Source organism: Seriola aureovittata, chromosome 3, assembly GCF_021018895.1.
Source record: "Seriola aureovittata isolate HTS-2021-v1 ecotype China chromosome 3, ASM2101889v1, whole genome shotgun sequence".
Taxonomy (NCBI): domain Eukaryota; kingdom Metazoa; phylum Chordata; class Actinopteri; order Carangiformes; family Carangidae; genus Seriola; species Seriola aureovittata.
In genome coordinates, this window is record NC_079366.1 from 8019511 (window position 1) to 8043205 (window position 23695).

Sequence of the window (23695 nt, forward strand, 5' to 3'; positions counted from 1 at the left end):
ATAATTCTCACTATACATTCGGACAGCACGACATAATGTCGAACTCGCTCTAGTGGACTGTATAGGGAGCAGTGAGTGATTTAGGACACAGCCATAATGTCCAAATTTTAGCTCTTTAGCAGCTAATGCTAAGCCTGATAATGTGACATTGCACTGCTTGGCTTCATGCTAGTCTTGTTTTCTATAAGTTAGCAGCCAATACTACTGACATGTTTTCATTTTATGTTACTGTTTAATCTATGAGGGCAAAAGTTTGCAGCTTATGTTACTGGCACTGTTTAATAAAGCTTTATGTAGCCTTGTAATGTCCAAAGGTTAGCAGCTATGCTAGCCATATTATATTCAGAGATTAGGAAGAGTTACAGCTATCTTTGTAATTGTAATGTCTAAAAGTTAGCAACTAATGTCAAACATGAGTGTGTATGTGAGAACACAAATCTCATTATATGTCTAGCCAGATTTCCATCTTAATCTTTAGCAGTGGAAACACTTTGTGTGACAGGATTGTTTGTGGTCAGCATTGTGTTTTGTTCTTTTGTTAAGTTACCATCACTATTTTTTGGTTTAATAGATACAGTTGTACTATAGCCTACTTTATTATCTTATCTTTATTGGTTATTAAAAAAATAATCTCCTTTCCTAACCACTTTCCCTTGACTGCAATGGAAAACATCCTGAGGTCAAGGAAAGATGTGAAGGAGAATTCATAAGGAATTAGGAAAAGACAACCGAAGCGCTGAGAGAATCCGACTGCACTTACACAATACACACACGATACAATACACACACTTACACAACACACACACAATACAATACACACACTTACACAATAGGCTTTTTTTTTTAAACCAACTTTATTTATAGCACAAAAATACTCCTTTCCTAAGCACAAAAACAAAACAAAGAGGATTGAAATGTTGAAGTGAAACAACATTTATTTATATATATATATATATATATATATTTTTTTTTTTTTTCATGATGATAATATTGTTAATAAATACAATATGCTTGTTCTTCAAGATGATTTTTTTTTTTTTAACTTATTTTGTACATTGTGTTTTATTTAAAAGTTTTGTCATGGCAAATTGGCTAAATGTAAACGAACTACTAAAAACCCTATCTCCTCCTTCTCTTATCATCTTTCCTGAGTGTAGAGAACAACATTTACCACTGGGCTGGTGAATGTTGCACCAGTGTGACACTTGCATGTGCACACTCACCCGCATTCAGCTGCACATACCTCTCTGTTGAGCAGAAGAGGTTTGCCCTCATCATGTGATGACCTCTGAATCATCGATTACACACAAAATTACAGCACATGTGATACACTTTCCATCGCCCACATTGCTCATGCACAAGACCGTTGCATGACTGCTGTGACGCTTTGTCCATTTGGACACAATGCTATGGTGGAGAACCCTTAGCAGACAGGATTAGATGGTTCTGAATCTTAAAACTACTGCACCAAAGTTACTTGTATACACAGCACCATACAGTATAATGAGTCGAGACACTCTCATACAGAGAATCCTGCTCTTGGGGGAACGTATATAAATTTATCCAATCAAATGTGATTGCAGTCGACTGGCAAACCTGTACTTAGCCGTTGTCCTGCTGCTCATAGTAGCTAGCTGAGCAATAGCATATCTTTGAGTTGTTCATTCAGATGTCAATTGGCAACATTTCTTTTACATTTCCAAAAGCATATTCAGTTTCACTTGGAAATATGTCACTTAACAGTAACTATAGATGATGCAGCTGCCATTTCTCTGTGACTTTAAAGCCACAATGTTTTTTTAATGTGAGAATAGTATTGATTAAAATATTCTGATGGCACAAATTTCTGTATGTAAAACCCAGTCTACCTGGGACGGACTTGCAGGGGAGGGAGGGTTACATTCGATGGACGGTAGAGCAGTCATGTTTTTTAAATCCTTTGCTCTGACAATATAACACTATATTCAATATCTGGGTTAAATTACATTAAATAAGGGTATATGGCTGAAGTGAGTCAGTTTCAGGCACCTCCATATTATTAAGTATAAAGTCGGATAAATCGGAGTGTTCCAAAAAATCTGAGTTTTCCAGTTGAAATTGTGACTTGGAATCTGAGGTGAACGCCATTTACTTAACTCTGAAAGCCCCTGTGACATCATGGAAGTGTCCACTTGATGCAGGTCCAGTTGTGATCCTTTTCTGATTTTTTATGTAGTTAAGTCAATTCTATTTGAATAGTGCCAATTCACAACAGAAGTTATCTCAAGGCACTTTTCAAATAGAGCAAGTCTAGACCGTCTCTTTATCCCCACCAAGACCGAGCACTTACCGACAGTGGCAAGGAAAAACTTCCTTTTAAGAGGCAGAAACTTCGAGGAGAACCGGCCTCAGGGTGGGCGGCACCTGCCTCAACTGGTTGGGTTGGGTTGGGGGGCTACTATCACTATAATAGTGATAGTAGCAGCAGTAACAGCAAAAATAATATAATGGTAACTGCAATGCTCCTACTGATAAAAGTAATGATGAAAGCCTATAATAATTATTATTAATTATAGTAAATTTAGCAGCAGGTGTTAAACTCCATGCTCTGAATCATGGAAGTGAACTAAAAACAAACAAAACATGAATGCCTCATGTCGTCCAAGGTCTCTGTCTGTGTTAAACCCACATTTAATGGCTATAGCGCCACTTTGCCAGTAACTGCCAGCTGTTACAGTATTTTCAACGCTCATATGGTCAACTCTGTATTTCTCCAACCATCTTGAGATGTCTGAAGGTGGATAGTGTTTCAGTGCTGTGAGAAAACCAGGTCTGGTGGTTCATGGTGCACTATCTAACTGTTGTAGCAAATGGCACTACAACAAATGGAGACTGAGAGGGATCTCGCCCCAGCCCCAGTTAGTTCCCAGTGAGACCACACATGCAGAAAATAAACACTGTGCTGAAAGGTCATTCGGATCAACCCGTCTGCCAAATAATGTTAACATTCACAGTTTTTTATTTTCCAACAATTTTAAATGATAAGATCACAAATATACACACCATATATATTCTCACATTCTTATAAATATTTAAGGTCTTTGTGGGACTGACGAGAACTGTATGTCACATGTTAATTGGTCAAAAATGAAGATTATCAAATATGTTCTCTCACACACACACACACACACACACACACACACACACACACACACACACACACACACACACACACACACACACACAGAGTGATAAAGAGCTAAAAAGTCCCATTCTTCAGTGTGAGCAGTCTGCCCTCTCTCCCTCCGTCTCTCAGCAGCAGGTCCACACCTCTTTCTCTGGTCTTTTCTTGCTCAGGACCTTAAAGGACCCGCTGTACATGAGAGCGTTTGCTGCTGAATGTTTCTTCTGTCGCTTCAGTTTGGCACCAACAGCCATGACGACGTCCTCCACCTTATCCCGCTGATATGAAACCTCCATGTCACCTCGCTGACCGTTCACACGTTTGAATGGCGGGTTCTTGGCGGACGTCTCGAAAAACATCATGCCGTGGACTTTGGCGAACCTCGTCGCCTGCTCCTGGCTCACCTGGCCTTCAGTTCTGCTGGGGTCACGGAGGTCACTCTTATTACCCACCAGGAACCTGCGAGGAGAATAGGCAGCAGCAAGGGACAAATCATGAAGGAAGATGACATTAGGGTTACACAAAATAAGTAATATTGTTATAAGATGAAGAAACGTTTGACGCAATTAAATCAAAAACTGTCTCCTGTCTTTAGTGAGTAGCAGTACATACAGAAAGCTGATGCAGTTACCTGGGGATTTCCTGTCCAAGGGAATTCTGCCTGCACTCCTCTATCCAGGAAATCAGTCCCCTGAAGCTGGCAGGGCAGGTGACGTCATAAACGAAGAGGACGGCGTGGGCGTTTCGATAGTAGTGCTGCACCATGGACTTACGGAAGCGCTCCTGTCCTGCCGTGTCCCACAGCTGGAGCTGATGGAGGAGGAGGGAAAATGACACATTAACATGTATTATCTTCTCACTGGCTGGCACTGAGGAGGATGTGGGTAGAGGCAAAAACATGAGAAAGAGGAAATAAATGAGAAGGCACGGAGAGGAAAAGAAATCATGTGTTGAACAACCCCAAACCACACACACACACACACACACACACACACACACACACACACACACACACACACACTGAATCACCACTGAGAGGGAACAAAGAAAAGGAATAAACATGATCTGATAGTTAGAAAGTCAGATCTCTCTGCAAGACAGTTGAAAACAATGATAAACCATGTGATTCTAACATAATTGATACTTTTAGCACATGAGCACAAAACGTATGGTGACAAATCCATGTTCCACGTTTCCAACCTCGTGTTTGGACCTGACTTATTTTAGACTTGATTTCTTAACCTTGAGACTTGAAATCAGAAAACCTTCAAGTGTTCACCTTGTGAACACTGCAGCTTTTACACAGCAGTCCTTGTGGAATATAGAAAAAGGGCCTTGCTTAATGCACACTGCTCAAATATCTGATCATTAGGTCTATGCTTTGAACCGCTTGGTCTCAGCTTTACTGTGGTTCTGAAAGGAACAATTTCAGATGCCGTGTTATTTTTATTGTCAGCACAAAGACCTGGAGGATCTGCAAATGACTTTGAATTTGTTTATGTTTATGTGTGACCTGATTTGGGTTTTACCCCAAGGTCCTGAGACTGGTCTTGATTGACTTAAGACATGTCCTGAGTTGAGACTTGGCTTGTGACTCCTCAAGGACTTGAGACTTGTTTTGACCGACTCGAGACTAAACTTGAGACATGCCGTCAAATCCTTAAGATTTGTCTTGAAAGACTTGACACTTTACTTGACACTTGATTGACTCAAGCGTTGACTTGAGACTTATCTCGACTGACATAAAGCTTTTGTTGAGCAACTCAAGACTTGTCTTGATTGACTTGAGACCTGACTTGTACTTGGCCCAAAAGTCTCTAAAAAAAGCTCTGGCAATATTGTCAGTCACTGTCCATTTAATAAAAACACAATATTTAACACTTTTGAACACCCTTTAAAACAGCCACTGACATTTTAGGATTTCTTACATGACACATTCGCATTGAACCAAAGACATGGACTGGTCTGTTCTCTTATTTGTTGAATGTACTGGAAACAAAGCTTGAAAACTCCTCTACCCTGAAGTTACAAACAAATCTGCAGTCACCCCTCACAGACACTTCCTCTGTCATGTGGTCGTTTCAAAACACTCAGGAATTAGCATGAACTATCTAACACCCACAAATTTGATATAAAATCATCAGAGGCCTTTATCATGTTTATGTGATGAAGCTCAAGTGAAACTTCACACAACTTGCAGCTACAGGATCAGTTATAAATCATCTTGAATTAGATGCATTTATGAAACTGTTGATGTGGAGTCACAGCTCACTAAAATCAAGCATGTAATCCTCATTCAGTGATTTCCAGGCTGTTAGTTCTGCAAACACAAGCAGCTCTGCTGATTTTCTGCCATCCGGAGAATTCTCAGGCTCAGTTTGAGACAAATAGGTCTGTGTTGTTTCAGCAGAGCTTCACTGCAGTGTAGGACAGAATTACAGCCTCTTAGAATATTGAGAGCTAACAGAGGAGATAAAGGTGCAGTATAAAACATGATAAAGACACTGTTTAAAAAAGTTCATTCTTTAAGAACCTGTAGGAATCTGTGTGACGGCCTTTTTCACAACGAAGCTCCTGGTGGTTTAGTGGTTTCTGTTTTGTCTGTACAGACTTATTCCTTAGTTAGACTGAGCCCACTGACGAGCACTGAAATCGTTGCAAAAAGTACCAAAATAAAACCTACAAGTGGCTGGTTTTAATAGGCAGTTAGTCATCGAAGTTTTCAAAATAAAAGAACTGCTTGGTTGTGCGTAAAAACAGTTGCTTGCTTCAGACTTGCACACAGATCTCCTGACACTTGGTTCATTAATTTGCTTTAGGTTATGAAGAAACTTCATCGATTACCTTAATTTTTTCTCCATCGATGTCCAGCAATCTCTCACGGAAGTCCACCCCAATGGTTGCCTCCACTCTGTCGGGAAACTGTCCGGCGCACAGTCGGTGTGTGAGGCAGGTCTTCCCCACACCGGAGTCTCCAATTACCAGTACTTTAAAGGTCCGACAGCGGGTCAGCAGTGAGGACACACTGCCCAAGGAGTTGGACAACTCCAGAGATGACTCCATTGTACGAGCTGTTCACAGTGATTTCTGTCGAAGACTAAGTGCAAAAACGCCCCTGCCGTCAAACGCTGTCTCCAAGAGAGGCTTTCCAAAGTTTCACACTGCGGTGGAGCCAACCGTCATTCACGTTTACGTGGTCAAACCAGACGCGCGTGTGTTTGGAGTGCGCGATCGGTCTGACATTTACGGTAATCGCAATGAACCAGCTCTAGGGAACTAGTGGAAGCACACACTGTATATAAAAAGTTACTTTCACCTTCTTACATGGGATGTTTTATTTCCTATATACAGAATAAGCGACAGAAGAATGTGTGTTAATTGAAAGATGAAAGAAAACCCAAATGTTGGAGTCAAATACAATTAATCCAATCACCCTCTTCCTAAATTAGTTCCTCTGACATAACTTGCACAAATATGGATGCACACGAAGATAAATCCCAGAGACAATTCAAAATGATCTCATGTTTGTATTTATTACACATAGTCAGTGGAAATGTGATAAAAGCCCAAACAAGCAAGTTCACTTAGAAACAAATGGAGACCCATCTGTTTCACTTGTGTTTAGTTCACATCAAACTTCAAATAACAGTGTTGGTTTAAACTGTACATAGTGCAAATTTTATTTACCTGTGTTGTATAAGATTTACAAATGTAAATGAGCCTTTGTGAAGTGAAGAAAAACTAGACTTGTATCTGTATATTTGTGCACAACAAACTCAATTCACATTTGATACTGTGACCAGATTCACACTGCTGGATCTCTCAAGTAAAAAACTTAATTTGCACATTTGTGAATCTGAATTTGTGCATGTGTCAGTTGGATCCTGTAAACATGTAGAACATGTATCTGACTGCAGGCTGGGAGCAGCTGAGCGTGTCTCCTCTCTGCCCTCTAGTGGCACCAGCAGCTTCTTCTCTGCTGCAGCTGCTGATCTGGCTCCTTTCAGTTGATGCATCTTCACCCTGTTCATCATGACTTCATCATGTGACTGTTGTTTTAGTTTGTAACGATCACAACCTTTAAATGTGGTGAATAGAAAATACAAAAGTTTGACTAAAATGACTGATTTTTAAAAACAGTCAAAAACATTTTGTAAAGCAGGACAGATGTAACTTGTGACTTCTACCTCTGCCACATGAAATACACTGTATGGGATCCAATACAGAAGCCCATTTCTGCCACATGAAGATAGAAAGAAAATTCCAACGTTTATTTTCCTATGTTAACTAACGCTCATTAATTATTGAGTACAATCAACTTGTGAAATATCATTTATTTATGATGAAAACAAAACATTGAATTGTACTCCCTTGCAATATGAGACCAACTGTCTGAAGGCTCCTGTGCAGGTGGTGTTGATCAAATAAAAAATGGAATGTTTGACATGATAAATTATTAATATTGACATTAATATTTGACATGATAAATTATTCATATGTAATGTCTTGTGGGAGAAACAATCATTGTTCTTGCTGGAAATGTCAAGTCAAGTTGGGAGGTGGTTATTTACCCAACGTTCTCCCATGAGCAACAACGTGGTGACAGTGGAAAGGAAAAACTCCCTTTAACAGACAGAAAACCTTGGGCAGAACCAGGCTCATGGGGGGCGGCCCCTGCCAGGTGTCAGTACTTTAGGCTGGACCTGGGAAGTTCTTGCAGGCTGTGGTGTTGTCATTACTGTAGGATGGACCTGTTGCTGGTATTTATAGGCTTTTCTTTGGTAGTTTTTGTAGCCTGGCTTTTGTGTATCCAGCACATTGGTAGTTATAGAAGCCTGGATATTGGTAATTACTGTATCCAGGACGCTGCTGGTAATTGTTTCCACAACTTTGGTATGTACTGTAGCCAGGAATTCGTTGTTTATTGTAGGCTGGTCTTTGTTTTCTATTGCAGCCTGGGCCTTGGTAGATAAAGCAGCCTGGACTTTCCTCTACATAGCTGGCTGGGGGCAATATCTTTGGCATTGTCACATTGTGATGATGCAATGTAAATGTGACACTGTTTGCACCCTTGAGTAAAGCCATCTGGGCTCGCACCAGAAAGAGAGAGTGTTATAAAGATCAAATGTTGACCGTTAGTCACAAACAGTCAGTGCGAAGATGAGGAAGACGAGGGGAGAACACTATTTAAGAACAAAAACTGTTGTTGTTCTGTTGTTGTTATACCGTAATAAAGTGTTCCTCATTTGTTGGATTGATAGAGGCAATGCCCCTGAGGATCATGCTTCCTGGGAAGAGTGGAGCAGGCAAGAGCTTGAGTGGGAACACAATCCTCTGTAGACAGGCATTTGAATCAGACATGAAGCTGACGAGAGTCACTCAACATTGTGAAAAGAGAGTTGTGATAGTTGAGAATGTGCCTGTTACTGTGATCGACACAACGGGGCTCTTTGCGAAAGATGGTGACCAGAAGACATTTATGAGAGAGATTCTACAGTCTTTCAAACTCCAGGAACCAGGACCTCACACCTTCGTATATGTAGTCCCTTCAGGAAGGAAGGATGACTCAGGAAGATCAACATACCTACAATCTGATGGAAACAATGTTTGGCCCAAGAGTGTGGGACTACACCATTGTGCTGTTCACCCATGGGGATTGCCTGCAAGGAAAAACAATAAATGACATTATCAATGAGAGTAATGACAACCTCTGCGACTTCATATGCAAGTGTAGTGGCGGCTTCCATGTCTTCAACAGCAAAAACCCAGCGGACCTGGACCAGGTGACAAGCTTCCTGGCAAAGATCCAAACCCTGGTGGCTCTGAATGGAGGGAAACATTACCACAAAGAGTTGTATCCTGTTGTATCATTTCGTCTTGGATTTTCTTTGAGGGGGTTCAAACATTTTCCACCATGACTTTCTAAGAAACTGAATGAATGTGCTTTGAGATATTTAGTAATTAGCCATTAGTAATAAACTATTACTCAAAGCTATGATGCATGTTCATTGAATGTAACTGATTTCATTTTAAAATATATCTCTATATGCCTATAATCAGAAAATAAATATTGTATTTTTAATCTTATACCTTTCTTGCTCCCTCATGATTAAGACTTAATCATCTTGTTGCAATCTTGTAGTAATATCCAACAATGTGTCTAGCCATGACCTTCAGACTCCACCCCTGCAAAGCTGCAGGACATGGTCATCTCTTTCTGTTTGCTCACACTTAATGAGGGCTTTTCATTTGGATTTAGACATTTAAAGTGATATTTAATATTTTCCTCTCGTTATATTCTAATTGATCAGAGATTGAACCATGTGATGTTTTGGCTCATTCTTTTATTACAGTTTAAATTGGTTTGAAGACATTTATTTGTTTGTTACATCTTAAGCATATTTACTTATAGTTCATTCTAGCCTCTAACTAATTTAATGTTCTTATAATTGATTGCTCATTTATAAATGGATGACTGTGGATTCCTCTTGACAATAACTGATTAAATGAATAATGATTAGTGAAATATGTGGTTCTGAGGGCTTGGTGATGTAATGACTACTCACAGGGCTAATTGGCCAACAAACAGATAACATGCTAGTCAACTGGGAACATGGTAGCATTAGTCACAGTAGCTCATTGAGCTGTTTCTGATTGGTTTTGGTGTAGCTATATATTAGCTTGTCATTGGTCAGTGTCATGAATGTGACTTTCAAAATTTACAATTTGCCACAAAATTCACAGTTTTAAATGCTGGTCTCATCGGGCCTTTGATCTGCTGAAGTCAAAAAAGATTCAGTCAACATATATTTTGAACAATTTTTTGCTGTCGTGTTTATTTCTTGTGTATTGATGTTTTAGGTACATTTTAAAATCTGTTGAGCTTTCGTCTCATTTTTCATTCCTTCCTCACAGGACCTCTTCCATGTGTCGAGCTGATGCCTCTGAAGTCCAGCAGGACTCTGAGTGCCCTCTGACTCAGATCAACACCTAACCCCCACAATCCCTGCCTCCCTCCGACTCTCTTTTGGATCATTTGCTATAATATGTTTCTCATTTTGATTTTGAAAATATATCTCAAGGTTCATTTAGTAGCTCAGGAACTGTCAGCCACATCCATCACACGGCCCTCGTCAGCAGGTTGGTTTCACTGTATTCAGTTGCCACTGAACTACAGGTGCTCAGCACCTCTACAACTTTAACCTCACATGAACATCATGCTTTGCAGTAGAAAAAAACTACATGTTTTGTGTATTTGTTTACGTCACTGTATTTTCTGTTATACTTTCTCTTATCTCCACACATCATCAACACATTTTGAAGTCAGTCCATGTGTTTATTGACAAATGACATTGAAAAGTTAAAAAATAGGCTACTAAAGTTATTATGTTGATTCATGGCTTTTCATTTCCACGGTGGAGACAGCTTCTGTCTGCAGATTCACCACGACCTCTGAAAACCACAAAGAAATGCAATGTTAGTTTGATCAAAACAATAAACACCAGGAGACTGTGAGGGCTTTAGACATGTGACTAACCAGGCTGGATGAGTGCTGTTACATCCTCTACATCCTCCTCATCCTCCAGCTTTGCAGAGATGTTTTCTGGACAGGTAAAAACTGTTTCCTCATGAGGAGTCATGCAATCCTTGGATGCAATACTGTTCCTCTGTAAGGAAGGCTCCTGAATGACGTTTAGCTCCTCCATGTTCATTGTCAGGTTTGTAATGGCTATGTTTTGGGTGCTGTCAGTGTGCTGCTCCACAGAGAAGAATGGATGCTCCAGCACCTCCAGGGGTATTATTCGTCCATTTTTGTCCACCATCAGCATCTTTTTTAAGAGGTCCACAAAGTGTGGCACCTCCTTCATCTCGGCCTTGTTTTTAAAATACAACAGCTGGAACAGGAAGACATTTTTAGCAGTTGAGAATATGTCTAATACCCTTATTGGATTATGGAAATACAGTCAATGAATAAGGCTCCCAAGTCATCCATTGAAGATATGACTGCTCACAAGAGACCACCTACCTTCTCTAAAGCATCCAGAGAGCGAAAACTTCTGGTGTCTCTGAAATGGTGCCCAGTAAATGCAGCAAAGTCCTCTGGAGTCTACAAAGAGAGAGAGTGAGAGAGAGAGAGAGAGAGAGAGAGACAGAGAGGGAGCGATAGATAGATAGATAGATAGATAGATAGATAGATAGATAGATAGATAGATAGATAGATAGATAGATAGATAGATAGATAGATAGATAGATAGATAGATAGATAGATAGATAGATAGATAGATAGATAGATAGATAGATAGATAGATAGATACCTTCAGTCTCCAGGTGTGCTGGTTGTAGCTGCCCTGAATCTTGAAGAAGTGGTTGCTTCTTTGTCCACAGTTCAGCAGATAATCTGGTGGCTGACCCAGGGTGTCCACGATAAACTTCATCTGGTGACAGACACACACACACACACACACAAACACACACACACAATGTCAAATTTGTTTTACTTGGAAGAATATAGCAATCTGATTTGATCTCTCTTGTAAAAACATTCTATTAAGGACCACGTCCAGGATCTGAGACTTTTTGCGCTCTGTGAAGACGATACTTACCATGTCAAATTCATGGTTTGCTGGAAAAAGCGGGAATCCCAGGGCAAGTTCTGCTGCAACTAGACCGAGAGACCACATGTCTATTGGCTGCATGTAGACCAGACCCAGAATGACCTCCGGGGCCCTGGGCCAAGACGAAATAGACAATATTAAACTTCATGTATATGAAAACTGTCATGCTGTTGTATTTAAACCCTTACACAGACACAGGCTTCTCCTGCTCGACACCTAACTGGAGGCACAAAGCCTCTCTGACACATGTTGTCTTCTCTCGAATTGCTGTCCTCACCTGTACCACAGACTCTGCACACATGACCCTGGAACAGCAGTGTACACATGGTGAGCAAGACCAAAGTCAATGAGCTTGACTTGCAGCGGCCGCTGCCTGCGATCCACCACCATAACATTTTCTGGCTTTAGATCTGCATGCATGATTTCCAGGGCCTCAAGGTGCAGCAGTGCTGTGGTCAGCTGAAGAAACAACAAATACTGAAATGACTCTTCTACTTTGGATACTCCTGAGAATAGAAAAGAGAAAAATCCAACATACCTGATGTAGAACTGGGCGGATCTCACCCATGGGCAGAGACTGGAAACATCTCTGCTGCATGTAGTCGTGCAGACTCAGGTCCAGCAGCTCAAACTGCAGACAAATGAGTGTTTCATGGAGGAAGGAGCCGATCCAGCTCACAAGATGGCATTTGTCTGGATTCAGATTCTGCAGCTGTTTGAGAATTTTAATCTGTGGAAGATATGAAAGATTAGATTTTTATTGTTTACTGTCACCTAACAGACAAACTACATGAAATGTGATAAATGTAATCACAGAATATTTTTTCATGCATATTCCAGCTTCAGTTTTGATAAAGGAACAGTTTGTGCTCAACCTCTTCCAGTGCTTGCTCAGTGAAAAAGGGATCGTCCTTGGTTATTTTGATGGCCACCTTTGTGTTGGTTACAGTGTCTGCACACTTGACGACTTTTCCAAAGGTCCCTTCGCCAAGAAAGGCCTGTACCTCGTAGCGGGAGGCCAGCAGGGTTCCTTCATATATCGGGACGTTGACTTTGGAGGAGGAGGAGAGCAGAGAGAAGGAGATGGACACAACATGAAGTCATATGTTGTTACATAGAGCATGACACAGTCCACCTTACAGCACATATATACAATACAGGCAGATTCATTTCAATTTCCCCTCATTAGCAAGGAGGGGATTACTGCATCACAATAACATTTTTTAAGAAATAAGGCTTCCAACCCTGATTTATTTACTTTATTCTAAAACAACTGGTTGACAGTTGTATAAAATTCACATCTGTAAAAAATATATATATATATATCTCTATCAAAATAATCAGTTTGTCATTGATAAAAAAAAATGGAAAGATTATCAATTCATAAAAAGTCCAATACTTATTTCACAACCACATAAATTTGGGATCTGTTTACAAACATAATTGATGACAGTTTAAAATATCAGACTTTTTTTTAAACACAATCAGCTTACCTGACATTCTGCTGAATGGCATGGACGATTTTGAAACAAACTGAACGCTAATGAAAAAAACGTCAGAAAAGTGTCTGTGTGTAGTCTCTGTCTCTCTGTGATGCTATGACATTATTGTTCTCTATATCATTGTTATATCACATTCTGATTGGAATGGAGCTCCTCAGTCATTCATTTAGCGTCTTTGTCTTAATGAGCACAGTCTCTGTAATTAGCAAAAATAATCATGTTTTAAAAAAGAAAGTGAGCCACATGCCATTGTTTTCACAGAAATTATAATGTTTGAATTGACAAAACAGACAACAGATTTTTAACAGCTATTATAATTAGTATAAAATGATTTTTACAGCCTAAAAAACATATCTTTGAATGGAATCAAAACTGGTTTGTTAAAATGTAATACCAATTAGTAATGAAATGCAAATGTATTCATTGTTTTATTTCATTTATTTATTTACTTTATTACTAAGTAAAATGTACAGGGATGATAGGATGAAATACCTATTTAATCTATACCAGAGTTGTGTTAAACTAATATCTGCTCAGTTTCTACCTAAAAATAGAAAATCAACTGTCAAAAAAATCTAAATGATGGCTCGTAACCCTGAATTGATTGAATTGAATGATTAGTATACATAAAAAAAAAACTTTATTTGTAACTTTCTCATTCTACCTATAGAAAAAATATGACATGTTTTTTAATTAATAATTAATAGCTTCTAGTCACTATAAACAAAGTTAAAAATTAAAAAATAAAAAAAGTAGTAACGCCTAAAATTGTGTCTGTGTATTAGCCTATGGCTGGCTGGGTCAGTAATATCTTTTTGATTTTATCTCAAACATTTTTTATTAGAGAGCATTTTTTTGTTTGTTTTATATGAATTTCTGATTACATTTATTTTAATTGCATTTCTTTTTTAACAAAGATTGGAATTGGTTTTATTTGTTCATTTGTTTGTCATAAAGCTCTTTTTGAAGTGAGTGCTGTGTAAATAAAGAATATTAGTATTGTATTTGTATAAACGCTCGGCCTTTCTTTGTGGAGGGTCACTAGGGGGCACATTTGATCACCTGAAACTGTCGTGGTGGATCCTCAGGGCTTTTATTATGAAAAAAAATACAGCGCCGGGAATGTGTCGAGCACTACTTCCGCTAATCTTATCAGAGTGAGAGACGGATGTTTTGAGGCAGTCTGTTGATGCTTTTAGGTGAATCTACTTTCATGTGTAAGTGATAATTTTAGTTTGGTTTGTAGTCGATGGTGTAGCATGTGTAACTACTCGCTATTTCTCTTAGTTAAATGTAATTAGGGCTAGCATGTAGCTAACGTTAGCATGTCTCAAGAGTAATACAAAGGGTGCAACAGAGGTAGCCCAAGTTAGCTTCATAGCTGAAATTGTAGGATGCTCCAAACACTGACAATGTTACAATTTGTCTGTTGACTTTTTCTCTTTTTTAAAATGGCGAACAACAGAGTTAATATTGCGGAAGTTTCTCTTAACGGTGAACAACGTGACAAGTTGCAGTGTACAGCTGTAGATATCTCTTAACGAGCTACTTCTTATCGCGGGGTCACAGTCGTGTCACGTTATTTTAAAGCTGTCTCTGTCTGTCAGAGCAACAGGTTTGTTTTTATTACTGCTTCAGTGTGGCTCTCTCTATTTCAGGGAAGTTACGTTCATGTTGCATTTTTAAAAGCTATGACAACTATAAATCCATGGTAATCTGTATATTGTTGTCAACAATGGTGAATATTATGGAATGGTAAACCGCATTCATTATAATCAGCGTTTATATCTTATCAGGAGCTGCAGGAAGTCAACCTTCTCATCCCTCAAAATAAAGTTACAGCGTGATCAGCAGTCATGGATTCACAAGGTGAGAAACCTATATATTTCCAATGCTTACATTATTTTTTTTAATATGAGGGAAGTAACTACGGCAGAAGCATTCAAACCCAATGTCATTTAGCCTCTTCATACACATTCTTACTTTCCTGTAAAAAAAAAAAAAAAAAAAAAAAAAAAGTCACAAAAATGAGGATTTTTACTCCTTGATTCAGCTTTTTCACAAGCTTTATATATTTTCTTTCAGTTCAAGTTTCATGCACATTTCAAGCCATTCATAAAGCAGCTCAGTCTTTCTCTGTTTACTTTAACTCACTTATACAATGTTACTCCCATTTAAACATCTTTCACTTCTTTCACTACAGTTTACATTCTTAATCCCTTTCTCATTTTTCCATCTGTTCATATAACTTCAACCGCTTCTTCATACAAATTCAAGCCAGTAATGCACTTTAGCTTCAGCTTGGGCAGAGGCAGCAATCCCACCACAATTTCTTCACAAATGGCAGTTTCTAGTGTTATTGTAAAGTTTAGTGTTTCTGCTTTCATATGCAATGGGGTCCAAAAGTGGCTATTCATTGATTCATTCAGTTATTAAGGGCCTCACCTTACCATATAGAGAATTGATACCAATGAGTTCCATGCAGTGTGATACAGATGTAGTGCAGATTTTTTAATTTAGGAAGAAGAGAGAGCTGGTATCTTTTGATGAGAGGCACAGTTTGTAGTGACAAACTCCCATTTGATTTTCCCCACAGCAACCCCACAGCCAGTCATATGTGAAGTCTGTGGAACATACTTTGAGACACGGCGAGGGCTATCCAGCCACGCCCGCCTGCATCTAAGGCAGCTCGGTGTGACGTTGTCAGAAAGCAGCGGAGCTCCCATAGAGCTCCTCTACCAGCTTATCGAGGAGAGAGATGGCTCCCTCCCCAATTTCAAAGCAGATTCCTCTACACCTGAACCGACTCCTCTCAAAAACACAACCCAGCAGGAGTCCACTCCCTCAGTACCGGAGGAAAAGAATTCCTCTTACAAGGCAGCGGTTCGAGTCACAACAACTCCCCAAAAAATGGATCATCAGGGATCTCCAGTTAAATTAAAAGAATCAGCAGCCACTCTCCTCCCATCATCTCCATCTTCTCTCAGGCTCATTGAAGGCGGCGGCTCATCCTCCTTAGAGCACCAAACCACAACGAAGCCACTATGGGCACCACTGGAAACTGATGCCCCTATTAAATTAGGTATGGCTGAATTCTTAATAATTGTTTTAAAGAAATGTTGTACATGGCGAGGTGTGCAGCTGTATGTGGAAGGCAGAATTTAGGGTAGGCTACCTTATGTAATTAAATAGCTTTAGATGTTCCATTTTTGTTTTAATAAAACACATCTCAGTAGTCTCCTGCTGACTTTGTACCTTTCTCCCATCATTTTCAGACACCACTGATGAGGTCCATGTGTGCCAGCTTTGTGGCTGCTGGTACGAGACACGCAAGGGCTTGTCCAGTCACGCTCGCGCCCATCTGCGTCAGATTGGAATCCCTGACAGTGATATTAAGGGCAGCCCTATTGATTTTCTTTATCAAATTATGGAGGAGGAGGACCTCAAACCCATCAGCAGTGATCAACAGGTGCCACCTACCTCAAACAGTCTCCCTAGATCCTCCTCCAGACGCCCCTCTGATCTGTCCTCTCAACCTGCATCTCCCCCCAGCAAACGGCCTAAAACATCAGATGATTGTACCTGTGTTCTGTGCGGGGAGGAGTTTGAGAATCGTAAAGGCCTGGGCAGCCACGCTCGCTCTCACCTGCGTCAGATGGGGGTGACTGACTTGATGGGGAAAAGCTCTGCAATCGACACCATTCAGGAACTGGTCAGCAGTGGCATGATAGAAGCCATGCACCCCCACAGAACAAACAGTGCATCCAGCTCATCTGCTGTGCCATCTACAGCCCCAGACTGTCCTGCAGCCCCAGTACTGTCTCCAAGTCTGGACCAATCCCGGAGCCCATTTCCTTCCACATCCCTCACCCCAAGCCCTACAAAGACAACTCAGTCTCCTCAAACTGCTGTCAACAGGGCCCCAAAGGCAAAGAAAGGCTTTCGGCTAGCAGTGGACCCCCTCCATAGGAAGCCCAAGCCTGAGCCTGTGGAGATTGAGGTTTCTGTTCAACCGAAGGCATCCAGCTCTATCGGCAGCTCTCCCACGCAGAAGTCGCCCGCTGCTGCTGTTGCTTCAAAGCCTTTCAGTGCAGGTAAAGCTGGCAGCCATACTTCCGTAACAGTGGTTGGTATAGGCTAGTTTAGTCTAGTAGTTTAGTACCTTTTTGTAGTTTGTTGTCTTCATAATATCCAGTCATGCGCCAATTAAGTTAATTTGTACACCTACTTTTTTCCATTACTTAAATTATTTGTTTATATATGTACAGCATAGTTTGGATGTATCCTCTCAGTGTCTTCCACAGACATACAATCTCCACCAACAGTCCTTTGTGACTTCTGTGGCCAGCTGTTTGACACCCGCAAAGCCTTGTCATGCCACGTCCGTGCTCATCTACGCCAGCTCGGCCTCACCTGGTCGATCAAAACATCACCGATTGACCTCCTCAAAGAGGTCATGTTGCACGGTGAAGATGGAAAGAAATGGACTTCAGCATCAGGTAAAGCCACATGGACCCCACAAGGCTCCAAAAGGTCCCTGGATGGCCCCCAGTCGAGGGAACCAGCCTCCAGCAACTGCACCACACCTCTTGATTATTCCATAAAAGAGAAATCCCCATCCGGCAAGAGTGGAGCCACACACGTTGGTAAGAAGTTAACATTCAAGATGCTTGTGTCAGGTTCCATTGAAGAAAATGTTTTCTGATATAGTGGTGAATCTGCATTAAAGGTATAATCAGTGTTCTCCATACACTGTCTTGGCGCCGTGAATACTCAGTAGAGCACCAAATATGTGTTAGTCCACAGCTTGAAATAGTGACCAACAAATGCAGCTGTTACTCTACGTTTATTTAAATCTCGTTTGTTAGGAAATTACTGAAAAAAATTTACTTGACACCTGTTTTTTAAGATTCACATCTTAAGTAGGAATAAATGGGGACTGCAACAGATTGGGAAATTAAGTTGGAAAATAATAAAAACATAGAATAGCAGCAGCTTTCTCCTTAGGGAGGGTAATTGATAAGATTGTATTGATACCAATGCCATTATAGATTCAGCTTGTCAGTCTGATTCTTTACTGATTTCCTTGTCGATTGCTGATCAGTTTTCTGTGTGGAAAAAAAATTAGACCTACACACGGTTTCAGCGTCAATGCAGCTGTTTTATTATCTCTGAGTCTCAATATCTTAGAAACAGAGGAGGAAAAAGGCAGGTAACTCAGGTCTGAAAAAGCTCGAGTGTTTAAAAGAGCTATTTGTAAGATTTGCTATTGCTACATAGCTAATATTAGCATTAACAGTTGTTTACTTACTTGTTTTGCCAAGAGAGTGTCAGCCTGGTTAGCATGCTAACTTCAGGAGAAAAAACATAATAGAAATAGAAGCAGAGCAAGATTGTTGCTTTCAGCTCTTGTTCAGTGAAAGAATGAAGTTTGATGATGAACTGATAATGTTTCTTCTAGACCGGTAAGTAAACAGTTGTTAATGCTAACGTTAGCTAATGTAGCAATAGCAAAACTTACAAATTGCTCCTTTTTTAGGTTTTCTAAGTAATGGAACTCACTAAATTGGTAATACGTGACTAATACTCCTCTAAAGTGTCTCATCTTCTTTGTGTCAGACACATCCTGTGAGCTTTGTGGGTTTGACTTTGAAAACCGCAAGGCCCTGGCCAGTCACGCGCGAGCCCACCTCCGACAACTGGGAATCATCGAATGGAAGGCCGACGGGGCGAGTTCGCCGATCGAACTCCTCAGTGAGTTGATCCGAAGGGACCCGGCCAAAGTGGCGGCAATAAACCGACGCTACCGTATGGGAGACCTTTATATCAAGAAGGTGGGCTGCGCTCTAAAATATGCTTAAAAGAAATCCCAGTCGGATTGAGATTCAGCCAAAGATGTATTAAATCCATTCAAATTTACTATACATTCATTTTCTTTCAGTCCCAGAGAAGTGCTGCTTCGCCCTCCTTGTCCACAGACTCGGACTCTGTGCCTGGCAGCAGCATGAAGCCTGAGCACAGGGCGGGCAGAGAGGACTTGGGCATCACTGCAGGCTCATCCAGACAATCACAAGGCTACACGCGGACTCTTGCAGCCCACACCCAGCTAAGGGGTGAGAAATGAAAGACTCTGGTAGATAGCTGGATACGGATACTGTAACAGATAATCTTTACTGTACACCGTTACTGTAATACCTCTCTGTGCAGTTTCAGGTGCACATCCACCAAAACACGCAGTGCCTACAGGGGAGGAAAATCAGGACACCAACTCCCATCAGCCATCACGGTCCGGCAGTATCCCTGCTATGCTGCCAAAGCCCCCGCTAACACCGCTGGTCAAGCTGGTGGGCAAAGTCTACTCTCTCAAGTGCAGGTCAGTCTAGTACAAGTACAAAATATAAAGAATCACATTCCCATTGTAATCAGTGACTAATGGGGTTCAGACTGAAGCACTGACAGGGTTTATGTGTTAGCCATGTAGTATCATTCAGCAGTTTTATTTGTAAGCATATCTCTCAAACTCACAGAACTTTATTTTAAGTGTATGTAGAGCAGGTCCCATACCACATATGTCAGGTGTATAAAATGATGCACAAGACATTTAGAATATTTCCATTAAGAAACATGAAGTCTTGGGTTTGAATATTTCACTCAGTGGAAACAAAGAGCTTCATGAAGAGCTGGAACAAGAAGCTACAGAATATAAATCACAGGCTCTGTTCAGACCTGGTATCAACATGGTCAGCTCCAAGTGCGTCACTTCACACCGGGCTTTGAAATGCATCTCCACATGCGTCTCGAGTGACCACTTGTGATCAGATCTCACTTACCCGCTTTATATGCAAATGGCACTATGGTTTTAAGCCAATCTGACAGAAGGGTCTGTCGTCCATGTGAGAGAGAGAGAGTGGGAGCGGGGAATGGAGGGGTTGGGTGAATCAGCTCTTCAATGAATAATGGTCTTCAGCTTCAGCGGACTAATCAGACTGTGGCAGAGGATGTCAGTGGAGTAGGTGGTCCTTCAGTGTGGCCCAGGACGCATTTGCGTTCCGACAAATGTGGCCATATGTGACCCACACCAACCCTGAATGTGGTGTGAGTGATCGGATCTCAAATGCATCCTCAATGCGTCCTGTACTTAAAGCTGTCCACTTGTGATTGGATTGCCCAAGACTGATGTTAATGCCAAGTCTGAACAGGGCGATTAAATCAGACTGTTTGGAATAAGATGATTTTTACAACTTATAGCTACTTAAGTAGCAACAAAATGGAAACTCTGCACTGTGTTGTTCATTTAGACAACAAAACAATGATTCACAATTCACTTTCTTATAAAAAATCACAGTGATGAATGATGACCGCTAAGTATTTATTTGTTCCCCAGTCATTCACGAGATGCACCCTGTTGTTTCATTACATTATCAAGAAATTGTTGTACCTTGTGTAAAGCAGTTCAAATCACCCGTCTCTCTCTGTCCTGCTGCTCAGGTTCTGTGAAGAAGTGTTTCACGGACCTCTGTCTGTTCAAGAGCAGTGGATCACACACCTGCAGAAACACATCCTGTCACTGGGCTACAAAGGCAAAGCATCTCCTCCCGCTGCACCGGTGGCAGCTCCAGCTCTCGTACATCCAGTAGCTGTCTAGTCCATGAAGTCTTTCTCTAATTCATATTAAAAAAGAAGGTTGTCATTTTTATCATCATGTCAGAGTCGAGAGGAAGTGTGCATTTTCAGGTATTACATTGCAAAATAGACTTTCCCTTCTTGTCGGGGAAAGGGCAAATATGAGTCACACTAGGAGAGCAGCATAATGTGGTCCACTCAGGTGAAGTCCAATAGATCACAATACTGATACTGAAAAAATAGTTCATCCCTTATTTTGATTATCAGTGGTTTCCTCCTCCTGCTCACACATTCCTTCCATTTGTACTAATGTTCAATGTGTTTGAATGTGATTCATTGTTTGTCATTAACCAACAAGTCCCACACTGAGAGAGTGATCCTGGCCAAAATGAATTTCTCTTCTTGGTTTTGCCTTTGAATTGAGCCTTGTTTTATAAATGTATGTTTTAAGTGTTTTACTTTAAATCTGCAAAGATTTCAGTTTTCCGTCAAATGGAAAAACATTTTAGAAAATTACATCATTGATACCAGAAAGTGGTAATGTCTTAAAATCAGAGCCTCTGCCATCTTGACCGTAGACACACTGTGTTTCTGTTCTTCTTCAGGTATAACTGCTAATCACAAACAGTTTTTTGGTCTTTTTACATTACTTTTCTTTTTAACACTTGTTATGTAAATTAAATTCTCTCTTGTATATAAACACATAGTGTATGAAACACACTTTTTATTTACAAATGAAAATCAATGGCCATGAGTTTCTTTAGGATTAATTAATGAGGAACAGGCTGCACTTCAGCAGGAAAACTCATAATACAGATACAGTTTTCCACATTGGTAGTAGATATACTCGTCTTAGCAGTTTCTCATATAATCCAATGTGTTGAACAATTTTCCATGATATGCAGCACATTAATTCTCCCATTCACACACATGTATTGTTGTATCCTCTCCTTTTATATTGTGTTTTTCTGTCAAACTTTTAAATAAATGTTTGGGATCTCACTGTGCCATAACTTTTGTTCACCTCTCCTGTTTTGTTTCTTCTCAGCTACACATCGATCACATCATGTCTTTGTTGTTTTGAGATGTGATGATTTCTTTCTTTTTTTATATTTTTTATTATAGCATTTTATGCTTTTATTAGAGGATACCCAGTCTGGACAGCGAGATGGGGAATGACAACATGAGTGTATGTGTCAGTTATAATGGACCAATTATGATAGAGCCCCCCCCCCCCCATAGGAAGTTTTCTGCTGTCCGTATAACTTACTTTCTTGTCTAAAACCTTGTCATTGATGTGTGTGTAATTTCCTCTTTTGGAAGAACCCGTGAGCAGCAATTTGTTGCATCACTGCAGAGGATTTACAATTTATTCTCTAGATGTTTTTTTTTATTCCAGCATCAGGCTGCAACACTTGAAACAAACAAAATGTGGAAAAAAGTGAAGGGCTCTGAATTCTTTCCGAATGCTCTGTATTTCTGGCTCCTGTTGTAGTTTTTTGTTTTTTAAGGTCCTTTGTTTACAAATTCCTTGTTCCTTCTCTGCCATATTGTAATTAAAATATCTCTTCATTGTATAAACCAACAATCTCAAACTCAAAGACATAGATAACATTTCAGCTCCATGGAGCATTGTTGTCATGAAAATGTGGAAATCGTGGAGAGAAAAGATGCACATTCAGCATCAGAGCTATGAGTCATGTTATTCTGCTAAGCCAGGACCTCACCAACACAAGTGTTTGTTTCTGCACTCCTCAGCCCTGGAAATGTTTTGGTAGACATCATGTGTCTTGATGCCAGCAGTGACTTTTAAAGTCTGTCTTTATTTATTTATTTTTTGCAGAGCAAAACCTCTCCGAGCTGCCATCACTCGTGACCGTAGTGTTCATAGTGTGGCTTCTCATTTGATTACCTCCACTTTCCAGGGCTATAGTCATCAATGTGTTGACAGGGTGTCATTAATCTTGCTACCTACAGTATATGGCTTCTGCAGTAAGTCCTATATCCTTTATTGCTCACTGCAAACCACTCAGCTCGGAGAAGGAGGAAAGGTTTCAATTGGTAAACCCCCATAAAGAATAATCCGCTTCCTTCATCTGCTCTGATTCTCTCAAAACATGATGTAGTTTTTACATCCTCAAAAGAAAAACTCATTATTATTCAAATGTCTTTATTACTATGTATGTGTGGGATCAGACTGAAATCTAAACGACTGCTGAAGTGTCTCGCACGCTTCACAAGAGAGGGAAATCTTTATACACTTGTATGTTGAACAGTTGTTGAATTGACCTTCTTCTGTGCAGTGATTAGAAAACATCTCACCAGAGAGGCTGGAGCTGAGAGGATGATCCATAGTCGGTTTCCATGCACCATAACGCTGTTTCTGTTTTCTGCTCTGTCTCCAGCACACACAGCACATGATCTCCACCCTCCTCTGTCTCTCTGTCACTGACTCTGTTCAATGTCCCCGTCACACTTAGGGTCCCTGGAGTCTCATACTGTGTGATTTACTGCCAGAGGGAGTCCGCCTCCAGCCACTGATAGACAAATCTTCCCCTCTGCTGGTACGCTAAGGCAATTATGGAGAGAGCGAGTTGACCCACCTGTCTAAATCTGACCAGGCTGTTGCTCACAGCTATCAACGCCTGATGGTTCAAACATAGACGCAAGGGACTCAAAGAGGGAATTTCAAAGCAGTCACTGAAGCGAGTGCCTAAATTAGGCGCACATCTGTCTTCCAGGGTTGTGGGATCTGGGAGATCTGGCATTGTACTTTTGTGGTTCATGGGTTT

The 23695-nt window shown here is 40.5% G+C and overlaps 4 protein-coding genes and 1 pseudogene across 5 annotated transcripts; 2 read left to right on the forward strand and 3 right to left on the reverse strand.

Moving 5' to 3' along the window:
• Positions 1-2975: 2975 nt before the first annotated feature.
• LOC130163232 (ras-related protein Rab-33B-like) lies at positions 2976-6342 on the reverse strand. Its single transcript, XM_056367239.1, has 3 exons — positions 6008-6342; positions 3795-3973; positions 2976-3622 (listed from the first exon to the last, which is right to left on the reverse strand). Exons 1-3 carry the CDS (start codon positions 6224-6226, stop codon positions 3292-3294), a joined length of 729 nt encoding a protein of 242 aa, XP_056223214.1. The 5' UTR covers positions 6227-6342; the 3' UTR covers positions 2976-3291.
• Positions 6343-8344: 2002 nt separating this feature from the next.
• On the forward strand, positions 8345-9186 carry LOC130163248 (GTPase IMAP family member 9-like; annotated as a pseudogene).
• A 1292-nt stretch (positions 9187-10478) lies between these two features.
• Positions 10479-12061, reverse strand: LOC130166763 (homeodomain-interacting protein kinase 2-like). Its single transcript, XM_056372509.1, has 5 exons — positions 11767-12061; positions 11479-11598; positions 11190-11270; positions 10701-11058; positions 10479-10615 (listed from the first exon to the last, which is right to left on the reverse strand). Exons 1-5 carry the CDS (start codon positions 11857-11859, stop codon positions 10548-10550), a joined length of 720 nt encoding a protein of 239 aa, XP_056228484.1. The 5' UTR covers positions 11860-12061; the 3' UTR covers positions 10479-10547.
• On the reverse strand, positions 12052-13293 carry LOC130167065 (homeodomain-interacting protein kinase 1-like). The gene is made up of 4 exons (XM_056373034.1): positions 13272-13293; positions 12654-12829; positions 12317-12508; positions 12052-12237 (listed from the first exon to the last, which is right to left on the reverse strand). Exons 1-4 carry the CDS (start codon positions 13291-13293, stop codon positions 12052-12054), a joined length of 576 nt encoding a protein of 191 aa, XP_056229009.1.
• A 1104-nt stretch (positions 13294-14397) lies between these two features.
• On the forward strand, positions 14398-21905 carry LOC130166921 (protein Wiz-like). 2 transcript variants are annotated; one of them, XM_056372769.1, is made up of 9 exons: positions 14398-14497; positions 15077-15149; positions 15877-16362; positions 16556-17374; positions 17573-17926; positions 18900-19114; positions 19222-19393; positions 19488-19653; positions 20769-21905. In XM_056372769.1, the coding sequence occupies exons 2-9, from the start codon at positions 15137-15139 to the stop codon at positions 20923-20925; spliced, it is 2382 nt and encodes a 793-aa protein (XP_056228744.1). In that variant the 5' UTR covers positions 14398-14497; positions 15077-15136; the 3' UTR covers positions 20926-21905. The 2 variants fall into 2 exon arrangements, with proteins under 2 accessions (XP_056228744.1, XP_056228745.1); XM_056372770.1 differs by having other exon boundaries at positions 17585-17926.
• Positions 21906-23695: the final 1790 nt, after the last annotated feature.